General features: G+C 40.4%; 1 protein-coding gene across 1 annotated transcript; it reads left to right on the plus strand.

Annotated features, from left to right (window-relative positions):
• The first annotated feature begins 988 nt into the window (after window positions 1–988).
• On the plus strand, window positions 989–11,908 carry LOC106613673 (tumor necrosis factor alpha-induced protein 8-like protein 1). The gene is made up of 3 exons (XM_014216179.3): window positions 989–1,292; window positions 8,898–9,177; window positions 9,615–11,908. Exons 2-3 carry the CDS (start codon window positions 8,906–8,908, stop codon window positions 9,901–9,903), a joined length of 561 nt encoding a protein of 186 aa, XP_014071654.1. The 5' UTR covers window positions 989–1,292; window positions 8,898–8,905; the 3' UTR covers window positions 9,904–11,908.
• Window positions 11,909–15,716: the final 3,808 nt, after the last annotated feature.

Here is a 15,716-nt window from a genome sequence, read left to right on the forward strand (position 1 = left end):
GAGTGTGTATCTCAATGGTTATAGTGCGGCTCAAAGATGAGTTTACAGTATATCAGTTTGCTACAGTATATCATTGGTTAGAAAGTGGCAATATCCAAACACTCCACTAAATGGCGCTCCTGAACAAGCTTCTCATCGAATTAACTCAACCCAATGCACCACGCGGATGCAGGAATGCTGTGATAAGGATGACAATAAGCATAAAAATCAATAATATTATGGATGACTGGATTGCAGAGTAGCCTATGAACTAACTATATGAATGTGGTGATATTCTATAAATAAGATTACGATTATGCATGTAACCTACAATATCTGTTTGAAATAGCCCTATTTAATATGGTTTGAATGTTTATGAGTTATTTATATTCGTTTTTATCAGGTCCATAACAGAAAAAAAGAGCTTGTTGATTGTTTAAAACATGCTCTTCACAATGAACAACATAACCTCCGGAATTCCTGCTAAACCCATCACTTCATAGACCTGGGGAAAAACTGTGCTGTCCTTTCCATAAAACATCTGCTGTTAAACACCTAATGTCTGGATTTACAACCTCTCTCTCTCTCTCTCTCCCTCTCTCTCTCTCTCTCTCTGTGTGTGTTCTACATAAATCCGTTTGTGATTAATAAAGTTACCCAACTCAGCTACTGAGGCAATATTTTCCTTTAATGAGGTCAAATATTAATCTTCATGAATTATGATTAAATAATTGTGTAGTCCACTGGACTTTTTGTTTATAACATTAACCAACTCCCCATAGTTCCTGCTCATTGTTCCCTTAATGTAAATTTATTTGGGAAATTCTCAACCTTGGATTTCGGAGATAGATGAGGATAATTACTGGAAACCGAATGGGGAGGGGAATGGGGGATGGGAGGGGGGCACGGAATGTTGACCCTATAAATGGCTTTTCCCACAGTATGATTGGTTTGGTCAATCTTACTAGGCTCTTCCATTGGTCCATAATACCATCAATCTTGAACTTTCGAAGTCCTTCATGTTTGAAACTTTTTGTGAGTAGGAGTCGGGTTACAACAGGGAGAGAAGAAAACACTCAATTATTTACACAATAGTACCTAATACAACGTACATTTACATTAAGTAGACTGAGAAGAGCCTTTTTCTCGAGGAAAGACGAAGGTCCGATTCATGGAGCTGTACATGGACTTGCTATGGATTGCCATGATGAAGACTCGAGATTTATCTTAGATTAAATTGTCTAATTGTAGCAGTGTAACTACTCCGCGGTGTCTTGACTCACGCCCCGCATCCGGTTTGATTTGAAGGAAAGGTAAATGAATGGTATTTTACTGAATGATAAAGATTTAAGTCTTTGAGAAACACATAGTATTGTTTGCTATCTAGTCCTTTGAAACTATATAATGGATCGGTGGGGGAGGTGGAAGAATTGGGTCAAGGAAGGGGTGCCCAGCTAGCCCACAACCTGAATAGGGGTGTAATATCATTAGATTTTCAATAATTAGTATACGATATTGTAGAATATATAGATTTAGAATTCGATTTTTATTTCCTTTATGTTTGATTAATATTAATATACAGTATGAGTTTTGAATGACAGCTTTACAATATGAAATTAACTTTTTTTTTTATCTATAAAACAAATCCCGATGAATGGTGTAACTAATTTAGTGTTTGTCATATTTCTTTCTTGAATTTTCAAACTCCCCTATCACATAGTAGGCCTATATAAACATAATTCAACTCCCATAGTTTTGAGGTAAACTATGCTGAATTGACATGCTCCAAATGTTCTTTCCTGCACAAGCCATTCATTCTCTTTGAAGTATGTGTATGAATACCCTCTCTGTGTATTTTCTGGCAGGTAGTACAATTTATCATACAGCACTAACTATGTTCATCTCACTAGTAAAAGGAGAATATGAACATTTGCATGAATTGCAGCCTTGAATGAGTTGCCTTTTGCAGCTTTAATCAGAAAAAAATTATTGTTGCTACCCCACTGTGTATGTACTGTATGTACGTTGCTACCCTTGCTGGCTATGGCTGACAACCAAGTAGGTCAGTTACTGCTACAGTTTGGTTGCTCAGCTAACTGACAACTGAGGTCTACTTTGGTCAGGAAGCCAGCTTAATTTCCTTAACATGAATTGATGTTGAACCTGTTTATCATGATTTCTGCCACTCAAGCGCTGCTGGAAATGTGTGATTATTCCTGTGGCGATAGAAGTTAACTCATTGACAAAAGCAGCACAGAGATGTTTCACCTGTTTACAAGCCTGCAAAGTTCAGTTGGCCAGGCAGCTTCAGCTGTTACATAGGAAACTTAAAACAGTCTGTCCACATCCCCTTGGAAGGGCAGTGAATCCTCCCTATCCTAACTAGAAAGTAGACCATATATGACAGACTAGAGACAAATTACATAGATTTTGGACATTGTTTCTCGTTATTTTTTATTTATCTTTATTTGTCAGGGTGCAAAGGGCTGCGCACAATTGGCCCAGCGTCGTCCGGGTTTGGCCGGGGTAGGCCGTCATTGTAAATGAGAATTTGTTCTTAACTGACTTGCCTGGTTATAAAAAATGTAATTAAAACATGCCATTGTACCAGATTTAGCTAGAGAGCTAATTTTCATCTGTAGTCCCTGGGCAAAAAACAATCAGCATCATTACAATGTTATAATAGAACACACTATTAAAATATCTATATGTAAAAAAATCAAAATATACAATAATGTCCCTTGGTCCTACAGATTCTAACATATTAAGGTGTGTGTGTGTGTGTGTGTGTGTGTGTGTGTGTGTGTGTGTGTGTGTGTGTGTGTGTGTGTGTGTGTGTGTGTGTGTGTGTGTGTGTGTGTGTGTGTGTGTGTGTGTGTGTGTGTGTGTGTGTGTGTGTGTGTGTGTGTGTGTGCGCGACAGGCGAGTTGTTCATTTATAAGTTATCTAGTTCATTTATAAGTTATTGAGGCTATTGTCTTACCCAGGTTTTGGCTTGTATTTACTTTCAACCTTTACGGACTTATGACATGGATATCACTGCTGCATCACACCTGCACATTTCATTTCCTAGTTGCCCACCTTATTCATTCACATTCTTCATATATTATTGTCCACCATTTGTCCCTGATGTTGTTTGAGTTTGGCCCCTCAGCCCTGTTCCTGGTTCACCTGTGGCATCACGGCAAACTTCTTACCCTGGTCTATTTTTTAAATTGGTTGTATCAATTATTAATCTGTGATACATTTTATGAAGCCACGTTCATTATTAAACAGCAGCAGGCTCTTTTAGATCTGAGAAGACTGTAAAAAAGGTTGGTTTGTGAGTGAAGGCACTGTCTCCCTATTAGGCACTGTCTCCCTATTAGGCACTGTGCACAACCCTTGATACAGTGTGGGAGGATGAGAGAGCGATGGCACACGCGCACATTCGCAAAGCTATTTCACTGTACTTGTGCATGTGACATTAAAATTTGAAACACACCGTGGTACATACTGTGCTCGCTCACACACACACCAAATAGACCCACTCAAACACTACAGTGAGGGAAAAACATATTTGATCCCCTGCTGATTTTTTACGTTTGCCCACTGACAAAGAAATGATCAGTCTATAATTTTAATGGTAGGTTTATTTGAACAGTGAGAGACAGAATAACAACAAAAAAATCCTGAAAAACGCATGTCAAAAATGTTATAAATTGATTTGCATTTTAATGAGGGAAATAAGTATTTATAAGTACTCTCTGCTACTTTTACGATTTTTGATACATTTTATGAGCACCACCAACACAGTAAATGAGAAAATGGATTCAAAGGGAACTCCCTCTGCTGGTTATTTGGAGGGCTTTGATATGTGTAATCACCAATAATGTCAATTTGTATGTACAAAAATAGATAATTTCATCAAAAGTAGCAGAGAGCCTACCCTAGAAATTTGATGTGTTTGAAGAGTACATTGTTCCATAAAATGACCAAAAAAATGAGCCCAATCACAAAGGGTACTTTTGAAATATTTATAATATTTGTTGTATAAATTAATGCAAAAAAATTAATGTAGACTAAGCAGAGATGATGTTGAAATGGTGCTGGAATAGTGGAGGCAGGTCCTGTTTTCTTAGTGACTTGCGGTAACTCTGGTTCTAAATCAATAGTTGTTGAATTTTTTTTACATTTTTTTAATTTTTAATTTTTAAAATGTATTTATTATTTTACAAAATTTTTAATTTTACATTTTTGATTTTAATTTATTTTATATATATATATATATTTTTTTTCCCCCACGCACCGCTACTTTAGACAGGTAGACCAGTAAGTAGCAAGACGTTCAGAGCTTGGGCCACATGCTTGGCCCTCCACAGACCCTCTCTGAGCCTCTCACCACACCCAGCATGGAGCCTGTGGAGAACATTTTTCACCTGCAGAAGGGTGAGTGTTTCTGGGCACACTGGCCTGGCCGGATCCCTGGCTGCCAAAGAGGCCCAGGGTAGTGTTTCATTTCTATGAGTCATGTGTGCCTTTTAGCCGTACATGTTGACATGTTTGCCTGCCTGTTCTGCTTTGACTAAGGTCTTGGTTGTTGTTTTTAACTGGTTTAAGTGCTCTCTGGATAAACTGTAAATCCAGTTGATAAGCAAGCATCATTTTGTCTCTCATTCCAGAGTGCCTGTCCAGCTCCCACAAAACCAGTATTAATTACGCTGTTGTTGGTGGTGGTGTATATTTTGCCTGAACACACAGTAATGTTGTCGCTGTCACGTCTTGTTCTGTTTTGAATCCATTAAAGCATTGCCTGTATAAATAGTGCTGAGATGGGAGTCAAGCTTGGCCAAGCTTTCTCTGTCTGGGCCCGGTTCACACAACAGCTTATATATGGCCATAACTCACACTGCACAGTTCCAAGGCAGGAATTCTTGATAGAAAATCGTTTCATCATTCTAAACACTTGTCCCAAGAGGATCCTTTCATGAAAAAGAGAGACATCGAGAGAGAGAGAGAGAGGATCTCCCTGCATTACTGATTGCCAGCTCCGGGAAGAATTTGTTGTGTCATTCTTTTGCTTTGAGTAAAACTTCAGATGCTCTTGAGTATCCATCACATCTGAAGTTAAGTGTTTGGAATGACCGCAGTGGAAGACAAATACAGGCTTTTTTTCTTTTTTTTTAACTTCTTCATTAAGGTATTAGTCATCAGCCACTGACTACATGACAGTTTTTCTCTCTCTGATGGGAGAGACATTTAATGAGCCCCCTGAAAATCACTCTCCAGGCTCTGAAAGGTGTATTTAAAAAAAATAATAAAACTGAATACGTTTTTTCATCATTCCAGCAGAGAGAGACGTGAACTTTAGCTTTTCTTTGTGTGTCGTGAGATGTACTGTCACTAACCTCAAAGCATCCGTGTTCAGATTCTCATTGACACATTGTGATTGAATGTGGCAGGAACTGATAGAGGGGCATAGTATCCCTCTCTCTGACAGTGTTGCAGGGAGAGCTTGTCGGGTTTGTAACATGGGTACTCCCTTGGAAGAAAAAGCCTCCCGCTGACACTCTCAAAGGACACCGAATGTTATTCTTGAAAAGAGTGGAAATCACACAAGTCACATAGCAGGCACATTTCATTCTGCAGTCGGTCAGCTGCTATACAGTATTATAAACTGGGTGGTTTGAGCCCTGAATGCTGATTGGCTGACAGCCGTGGTATATCAGACCGTATACCAGGGGTATGCCAAAACATTTATTTTTACTGCTCTAATTACGTTGGTAACCAGTTTATAGTAGCAATAAGGTACCTCGGGGGTTTGTGTTATATGGCCAATATACTACGGCTAAGGGTTGTGTCTAGGCACTCTGTGTTGTGTCGTGTGTAATAACAGCCCTTAGCCGTGGTATATTGGCCAAATACCACACCCCCTCAGGGGTGCTGCACATATTGACGTGTGGCATGCTAGAGATGGGTACAGATCTAGGCTCAGCTTACCTTCCATAACTTATAACCATAAAATGAGACCCTGACTTTAGAGCTGTATCTAGGTTTAACCTCATCCTACTTCATTAGGGGCTGAGGCAGGCTGAACCTGAACCTGTTGTTCCTGTTGTTGCGGCGCTGCTGATGTAATGTCTGGGGCCCGGGCTCATCTGGCCGGGGAAATGCACAAGATGTGAAAGCCTGTGGCCCCCTGACCCATTGTTTATGAGCTGCCACAGTGTGTTGAGGCTTCCTCTGAGTCATTGTCATTTGGTAGGTAACACAGACACAAACGCGCACACACACAGAGCTCGGAGCTAGTCTCTTCACAAATACGCATACGTTATAGCAGGTAGCCTAGCGGAGGCAGCAGGTAGCCTAGTGGTTAAGAGCGTTGGGCCAGTAACTGAAAGGTTGCCGGTTTGAATCCCCGAGCTGGCAAGGTAAAAAAAAAACATGCTGTCTGCCCACAACATCAACAACTGCTCCCCGGGCGCCGATGACGTTGATTCAGGCAGCCCCCTGCACCTCTCTGATTCAGAGGGGTTTGGTTAAATGCAGAAGATACATTTCGGTTGAATGCATTCAGTTGTTCCCTTTGCAATCCTCACACAAAAAACAATTTTGTGTTCTAAATGGGTATTCAGCCAGTAGTTAGAGATAGTCCTATCATTGGCTGCTTTGCAGAACTTCAAATCAAGCTGTATGTATATTGCACATTTCTGACATGGATACAATGCACTTCACAGAATATATATATATTTTTATAATAATTGTTTTACTACACAAGAAACATACAAGGATCAAAAACAAAAGAATAACAATAAAAACCGAGAATAAAAAAGCACCCTGAGGAAAAGCAAAGCTAAAAAGTTGTTATAGCATCTCTTTTAAATATGTCCAAAGTGTTGGTCCCCCTCAGATTCTCTGGCAGGCTATTCCAGAGGCCGAGGGCATAATAACTAAAGGCTGCCTCTCCATGCCTCTTGGTCCTAGGCTTTGGGATAGTTAAAAGGCCAATGCCAGAGGACCTGAGAGACCTACTGGGTACATAACTTAAAAGCATGTCTGACATGTATTGGGGTGCACAGTCGTGGATTGATTTTAAAACGAATCGAAGAATCTTAAAATTCAGCCAGTGCAGAGCTTTTAAAACCGGTGTAATGTTTGCTCTCCATCAGGTCTTGGTCAGTACCCGTGCTGCAGCATTCTGTATGTTTTTCAGTTGACCAATAGCTTTCTTGGGTAGACCAGACAGGAGAGCATTACAGTAGTCAAGCCTGCTTGTAATAAAAGCATGGATGAGTCTCTCTGTGTACCAGCCTGAGAGAGAAACGGCCACACCTTGGCAATGTTCCTCGTGGTAAAAAGCTATTTTGGTCACATTCCTAATGTGTGATTCGAAATTGAGTTCAGAATCTAAAATGACACCTAGGTTTTTTTACCTGTGTTTTATCTTTATTGCCCATGACCAATTTGTAAGTCGCTCTGGATAAGTAAGTCGCTCTGGATAAGAGCGTCTGCTAAATGGCTAAAATCTAAAATGTAAATGTAATTAAAATGTGCGGCCAGATTCTCTCTTTGTGCTTTGGCTCCAACCATAAGTACCACGGTCTTGTCTTGATTTAGCTGGAGGAAGTTGTGAGCCATCCAAGTATTTAAATCACTAATACGGTCAAATAATTTATCTGATTATGTCATTATTGTATCATGTCACTGGTATCTCTGTGATTAGCCTAGCTTTTGTAGGGACTGGTTTTTCATGTCCCATGACATCATAGTTATCGGAATGGATGCTAATAGTGCACACCCATAGCAAGACTCTTCAATACCTTCATCTAGATGAGAAAATGAAATAATCACATGGGATCATTTGCATAAAACATTTGTTCATTGTCTGTCTGCAGAATGTTTCCTCTTTTTTTATTATTATTTTGGATCATCTGCTGGCGGCAAAAATGCAAGAGGCAAAGATGTTTCCCATATCTTGTCATGAATGCATCCCAGATAAACATCTGTTATTTCCTCTAAGTATGTAATTCAAAATTAAGAAAATACACCTTCAGGTTTCAGTATGTTTCCATTAACTTGTCCAGTGATTTTTTTGTTGTTGTAGACATTTAAAAAGTTGGCATTGAAAATAGATGTGACAATTGCCTGCTACGGTACGTTTCCTTTGAACTTTCTTGTGTCGATTAAAAAAACAGCTGGGAATAATGACGTCATACCTAAAAAAAAACAACATACACCTTTTCTCTAAAAACCTACAGTGTAGAATAAAAATTAAGTGGTTGAAGTGTTTCCATTACCAATTTAGGCAAATTGCACAATAATAAATTGTCGACAGCGTGTATGCCATCCCACCTATCTGTTTCATGTCTCAGGTAGCCCGTGAAAGCCAGCATGGATAGAATGCAATAATTGACTAATATTTGCCATATTCTACTAATTATCATGTGCCAACGTATCGCCGCGGTCCGTGACATGGTCATACTTGCACTCCTGTAGATCTGAAATAATTGGATGGTGAAGCTTGCCAGCCAACCATAAAAGTAAGGCGAATCTATTCAGGCATTCTTGAAAGTCGGGACCATCCTTGTCCTGCAAAAAAGCATAATTGTTATAGTGGAAAAAACAGATTTAGGCATTTAGAATTAAATGTGGGAGTGGAGCTTTTCTAGTTATGTGATGACACCACGTGCCCCGCATACCTTCTTCAAAATGATTCGCCAATCATTATTTGACACAGTTTCCACCATTTGTCGCAATAAAGAATGTTTGACAAGACAAAACCACCACAGTCGAACAGATAAAAATGTTGTCGATCTTTGGAAAATTTCTCCATTACACGTCGCAAAGATTTTGTTTTTTGCGACATTGATTTTGCCGAATAAACCTGGGTCACCTAGTGAGTGTCCATCTGTATGACCTCTCTCTCGCTCTCTCTCCAGACGTCATCATGGACTCCTTCAGTACTAAGAGCCTGGCCCTTCAGGCCCAGAAGAAGCTGATGAGCAAGATGGCCACCAAGAGCGTGGCCAACCTGTTCATTGATGACACCAGCAGCGAGGTGCTGGACGAGCTCTACCGCGTCACCAAGGAGTACACACGCAACCGCAAGGAGGCCCAGAAGATCATCAAGAACCTCATCAAGATGGTGGTGAAGCTGGGCGTCCTCTACCGCAACAACCAGTTCAGTGGGGAGGAGCTGGTGCTGGTCGAGGGCTTCAGGTTGATTTATGATTGATGTATTTAATCATTATGGCTGTAGATAGCATTAAAGATGCACTCTCAAACTGTTGTATAATTTCAGCCAGTGATTTTGAAAGTGGTGCTCATGAGGCAAAAGGGGCCCTGTTTTTTTTTGTGTACTAAGTCATCCAATTGTGTACTACTTCATCCAATTTTTACTATGTTACAAATTTGTTATGCTTAAGATCCTGGAGTGCATCTTTAATAGGAGTATAATAGTCTTTGATTAGGGTTACCAACCCTGGTTGTTGAGGGCTGTAATTTGCACAGGGTTTTATTCCAGCCCTAATGAAAGCAATCATTGTGTTGGGCTGAGAAAAAAAAAAATGTGGACCTCTGAGAAATGGGATGTCCTTTGCCCTTTACTGTACCTAAGCCATCATGCATAACAACAATGGCCACCGTCTCCTTTCCAGGAAGAAGGTCCACACACTGGCCATGACAGCTGTCAGCTTCCACCAGATCGAGTTCACATTCGACCGGCGTGTGATGAGCGCCATCCTGAACGAGTGCCGTGAGCTGCTGCACCAGGCCATCAACCGCCACCTGACAGCCAAGAGCCACTCGCGGGTCAACCACGTGTTCAACCAATTCGCAGACTGTGACTTCCTGGCAGCTCTCTACGGCCCCTCTGAGGTGTACCGCAACCACCTGCAGAGGATTTGCGACGGTGTCAATAAGATGCTGGACGAGGGCAACCTTTAACCCCCCCCCCCCCCACAGGACCTTTTGACCCCTTCCCTTTGACCTTTGAGGCCTTACCTGGTGGTGTGACATTCACCAAATGGTTGCCTTCTTGGCTATTTTATTTTATAGACAAACATTATGCATAGTGGACATTTGACATTTTGCCCCTCCGACATTACTGTACAACACTGAAGGATGTTCCAGGCTAGTTAGTCCAAAGTTTCTTCTACGCCTCTTTATTTAAAGGAACAACATGGACATATTCAGTGAATTTATAATACAAGCTTTTGTCAATCATTTCCGGACATAGGACTTCACCAATGCCTTGGAACTGTCTTTTCTTCAATGGCTGTCCGTCTCCTGGAAGGTCTCCCAACCACAGCCTGAAGATCATATGTACGAGTAGTCAATTGAATGGGCTGAAATGTTTTTAGAGCGAAGAGGACAATGGTAGATGTTAACCTACTTCAGGACAACCATAAGGAACTCTGTTGTTAGACAGGAGTGCCACTTGAGGTTAAAACAGCACTAATTGTTTTGCAATAACTCACGTAACAGACCAATAAGACAGTTTCAGCATCACATTTACACTCCATATCCTAAGTAAGTCTACACTTTGTTTGGATCAAAATACCTTTTTCCTGCTTTGGCCCTAATTACCTGTTTTTATTACAATCACACCAAAGAGCGTATAATTTGGGTCATGGGGGCTATAAACATGGAGGAAGTTGATTGTGCTGTGCAACCTAATTGTCACCGAGCTGCTGACTCATCAGCTCTTTAACTTCATCTGAGCTGTACCGAAACCCCTACCCAGCAAACACTTTGATTTCTGCGCAGCCGAGACCGACTCCATATACAGTCATGTTAATGACTGGAGGATATGGGAAAGGGAAGTAGGTTGCCTTTGTTGGTGAGGCCCAGGCTGTTTCGTCACGTAACATAGTATTATGGATTAGAGCAGAGACTAAAACAATACCGGATTGTTCCTTCCATTATTCTATTAATTATTCCCTCACTCCAGGCCAATAATAGCCTACCTACAGCTAATCCATTCCAACACCCCAGCTTCCATTTAATGGGATTGAGATCACATCTTTGCTTGGTGCACATCCTATTTGGGAGTGAAGTTGTTTTTTTAATGAACAATTTAGATTGTTGTTTAGTTTGTTATATAGTACTACCCTGCACATAATGGATGTTATTTTATTTTCTAGGCCTATCTGTGTATTTTTGTATGGCTGAGCCTGTCTAGGAGACTGTCTTGCGCTGTGGCCTCATTTAGTATTCTCAGTGACAGCGTATACCTGTGAGGAGCTGCAGCAGAGAGTTGTAATGAGTGCTGTGTTCTCCAGGATCTGCTGTCTCTCTCTCTCTCTTCAATGTCACAGAAACCTCCCTGGTCTGTACTGTAGCAATTCTGCCAAAGAAAGGAAAGGGAGAGATAAGCAATCTCGGCAGTCGCGAGAAGGACCTTTTCCAAAGGAACATTAGGGTAATCGGTATGCACTTGATTGTTTTCAAATTTAATTTAAAACATTTTTTTGTTATTCCCTCCGTTTTATTTCAAGACGTGGTCTCAATTTGACTTCATCCTCCTACATCTGGGGGATTTGTATTAACTGAACACTCACAGGACTAGAAAATTGAAGTCCCAGTATACTTGAGATGGCTTAGTTCTTAAATGTCAAAGATGCTGTTCTTTCCAATCACAACAGTTCTCAGGTTTAAGTCTCAGAGCTTGTGCTCATGACACACTTACTAGTGTTGGACCCAATGTTGGAGGATTAAATACGGACCAATTTATCTGCTTCATACATTTGACATTAGCTCACAAAAGATACATTCTTTTAAGTAATGTTGTATTTCTACCAATGGATAGTGAAATATTTTCTGTATTATTTGTTATACGCTGTTGTACATATGTTTGTTTTAGTGTGCCTTCTCGATACTAGACATGACGAATATACACGATTACTCCTATTTTTAAATAAATTGTTTGTCTTTTCTTGATAAAGCACCACTTATTTTCCATCGTAATGCTGTTTCAGAAGCTAGATCAGAACATAATCTGTGTGCGTCTGACCTGAATTGGGTCAGGCAAATCCCTTCCGCCCGGTCAGGACATTGTTAGCCATGTTCCCAAACTAAACACAAGCCTTCCTATCTGACAAACAATTTTGTTTTGGGTCCTTTTTTCCCTCTTAATTAATTTCCAAACGGACGTACCCAGGTCAAAGGTAAAGCTGGAGGCCAATCGAGTGGAAATGAAGCTTTCCCCTTAGCAGTGATATGGCTACAGTAATTCTACCTTGGTCAGGATTCAGGAAATATCTTTTCTATCAGCTTGTGAATGGGAAGAGCTTTTATCATCTAGCTCCAATGCCAGCTGTGTGAATTAATTCGTAGCTATTGGTTTTGATCATTTACAAAAGACCGTGTCAGGCTAGATTAGCCACTCAAGGCATTTTTTACATGTATTTAGTTCCTACTTGTAAAGGAATGATTGTATAGACTTGAAAGGGTACTGGTAATTGTCCAATCATTTATTCTGTTTTTCTCCCCAGTTTGACTTGCTTCAATAGTCAGGCTGAAAATTGAACTTTGGACCTGCCAGTCCTTGACTTGATTATCAAAGTGGATATTAATGTGAACTTTAATACATTTTGGTATGAAGCTTCCTTCCATTAAGGCATGATTATAATTTGTACATAATGAACCAACTACAAAGGAGAAGTTGTGCATCTTAAGAAGGGAGGCAGCTGAACCGTGCAGGCCTCATTAGTCAGTCCACTCACATTCACTTAGGTCATGTGTTTAACTATACTGTATGGAATGAGTATCCACCCCAACCCTGTACCAGACACATCACAGCTTGGCATCCTAATCAACTGCATCCATAGAGATTAGTTTTAAAGGGATAGATCACTCCAAAATAATTTTGGTGGATATTTTCAGACCTCTAAAATGGTTGAATGGCATGAGTCCCACGCCATCCACTGTGTAGCTCCAATCATTTTAATGTCCTGAAAGGGTAATGCACCTGCAGTATTGTCTTATATACAAGCAAATCTCAGAAATCCACAGAGCACTTTTACTTGATGTATGAAGTACACAGCACTACATTCCAGTTCATATGCTGAATTGTTATTGAGTTTCATACATGCTTGAGTTTCTTTTCTATGTACAGTTGAAGTTGGAAATGTACATACACCTTAGCTAAATACTTTTAAATTGAGCTTTTCACAATTCCTGACATTTAATCCTAGTAAAGATTCGTCAGTAAGGATCACCCCTTTATTTTAAGAATGTGAAATGTCAGAATAATAGTACAGAGAATTATTTATTTCAGCTTTTATTTCTTTCATCACATTCCCAGTGGGTCAGAAGTTTACATACACTCAATTTGTATTTGGTAGCATTGCCTTTAAATTGTTTAACTTGGGTCAAGTGTTTCGGGTAGCCTTCCACAAGCTTCCCACAATAAGTTGGGTGAATTTTGGCCCATTCCTCCTGACAGAGCTGGTGTAACTGTGTTAGGTTTGTAGGCCTCCTTGCTTGCACACGCTTTTTCAGTTCTGCCCACAAATTTTCTATAGGATTGAGGTCAAGGCTTTGTGATGGCCACTCCAATACCTTGACTTTGTTGTTTATAAGCCATTTTGCCACAACTTTGGAAGTATGCTTGGTGTCATTGTCCATTTGGAAGACTCATTTGCGACCAAGCTTTAACTTCCTGACTGATGTCTTGAGATGTTGCTTCAATATATCCACATCATTTTCCATCCTCATGATGCCATCTATTTTGTGAAGTGCACCTGTCCCTCCTGCAGCAAAGCACCCCCACAACATGATGCTGCCACCCCCGTGCTTCACGGTTGAGATGGTGTTCTTCGGCTTGCAAGCCTCCCCCTTTTTCCTCCAAACATAACAATGGTCATTATGGTCAAACAGTTCTATTTTTGTTTTATCAGAAGTACGATCTTTGTCCCCATGTGCAGTTGCAAACTGTAGTCTGGCTTTTTTATGGCGGTTTTGGAGCAGTGGCTTCTTCCTTGCTGAGCGGCATTTCAGGTTATGTCGATATAGGACTCGTTTTACTGTGGATATAGATACTTTTGTAGCTGTTTCCTCCAGCATCTTCACAAGGTCCTTTGCTGTTGATCTGGGATTGATTTGCACTTTTCGCACCAAAGTACGTTCATCTCTAGGAGACAGAATGCGTCTTCTTCCTGGGCATTATGACGGCTGCGTGGTCCCATGGTGTTTATACTTGCGTACTATTGTTTGTACAGATGAACGTAGTACCTTCATGCGTTTGGAAATTGTTCCCAAGGATGAACCAGACTTGTGGAGGTCTACAATTTTTTTCTAAGGTGTTGGCTAATTTCTTTTGATTTTCCCATGATGTCAAGCAAAGAGGCACTGAGTTTGAAGGTTGGCCTTGAAATACATCCACAGGTACACCTCCAATTGACTCAAATGATGTCAATTAGCCTATCAGAAGCTTCTAAAGCTATGATACTTTCTGGAATTTTCCAAGTTGTTTTAAAGGCGCCGTCAACTTAGTGTATATAAACTTCTGACCCACTGGAATTGTTATACAGTGATTATAAGTGAAATAATCTGTCTGTAAACAATTGTTGGAAAAATTACTTGTGTCATGCACAAAGTAGATGTCCTAACCGACTTGCCAAAACAATAGTTTGTTAACAAGAAATTTGTGGAGTGGTTGAAAAACGAGTTTTAATGACGCCAACCTAAGTGTATGTAAACTTCCGACTTCAACTGTAGATCCAGGGTTAGAAAATGGCTATGTTTGCTTTTATTTTGTGAACTCTTTGCCTCATCCTTTATGCTTAAAGAGTCTCTCCCCTCTGACAAGTTGAGTTATGACAGTTACTTGGAAGTCAGTCTTTCAAACCCTCCGTCTTCTTTTTCTCCTGCTCTAGTGCATCCTCTCAGTGCACCTGACTGACGGATTGTTTCAAAGATGTAAGCCGGGAGATATCCAAAGAAAAACAATGTTAAAAATAAACAGGAACCGACAAACATGTTCTTTTACACAGCGGTAAGACCTCCTGCTGGACTCAGGAATGACAGTGCTTGTATAAGAACTGAGGGAATTCAGTCACTAAGGCATACTTAGAAAAATACAGCATTTTTTTCTAAATGTAATGAGTCATTTTCTGAGACAGCAACAACTAAAGTTGCTATACTGTGTTGCACTTGAATCATCTCTGCTGTCCAAGTGCCTATATAAAGTTACCAACATGCCCTTGGGGGCTTCAGACTGACTGAAACCCTTTTTTCACCACTTTGACGAAACATGTGGGGTCTGTCTAGAGGAATGTCTCAACCACACTCTTACATAACCCTGCTTCTCTCTGATTTCTCTGTGCCTTGTATACAGAGACAGAAGCTCCACCAGGATATAGTGCCTTCGGAAAAGTATTCAGACCTCTCCACATTTTGTTAAGTTACAGCCTTATTCTAAAATTGATTAAATTGTCAATCTACACCCAATACCCTATAATGACAAAGCAAAACTGGTCATTTTTTTTGCTCATTTATTAAAAATAAACTGAAATATCACATTTACAGTATTCAGACCCATTACTCTGTACTTTGTTGAAGCACCTTTGGCAGTGATTACAGCCTTGAGTCTTAGGTATGACACTACAAGCTTGGCACAACTGTATTTGGGGAGTTTCTCCCATTCCCTGCATATCCTCTCAAGCTCTGTCAGGTTGGATGGGGAGCATCGCTGCACAGAAATGTTCACGTCTCTCAAAAGATGTTCAATCGGGGTCAAGTCCAGGCTCTGGCTG

Source organism: Salmo salar, chromosome 10 (assembly GCF_965601325.2).
Source record: "Salmo salar chromosome 10, fSalSal1, whole genome shotgun sequence".
In the NCBI taxonomy this organism is placed as follows: domain Eukaryota; kingdom Metazoa; phylum Chordata; class Actinopteri; order Salmoniformes; family Salmonidae; genus Salmo; species Salmo salar.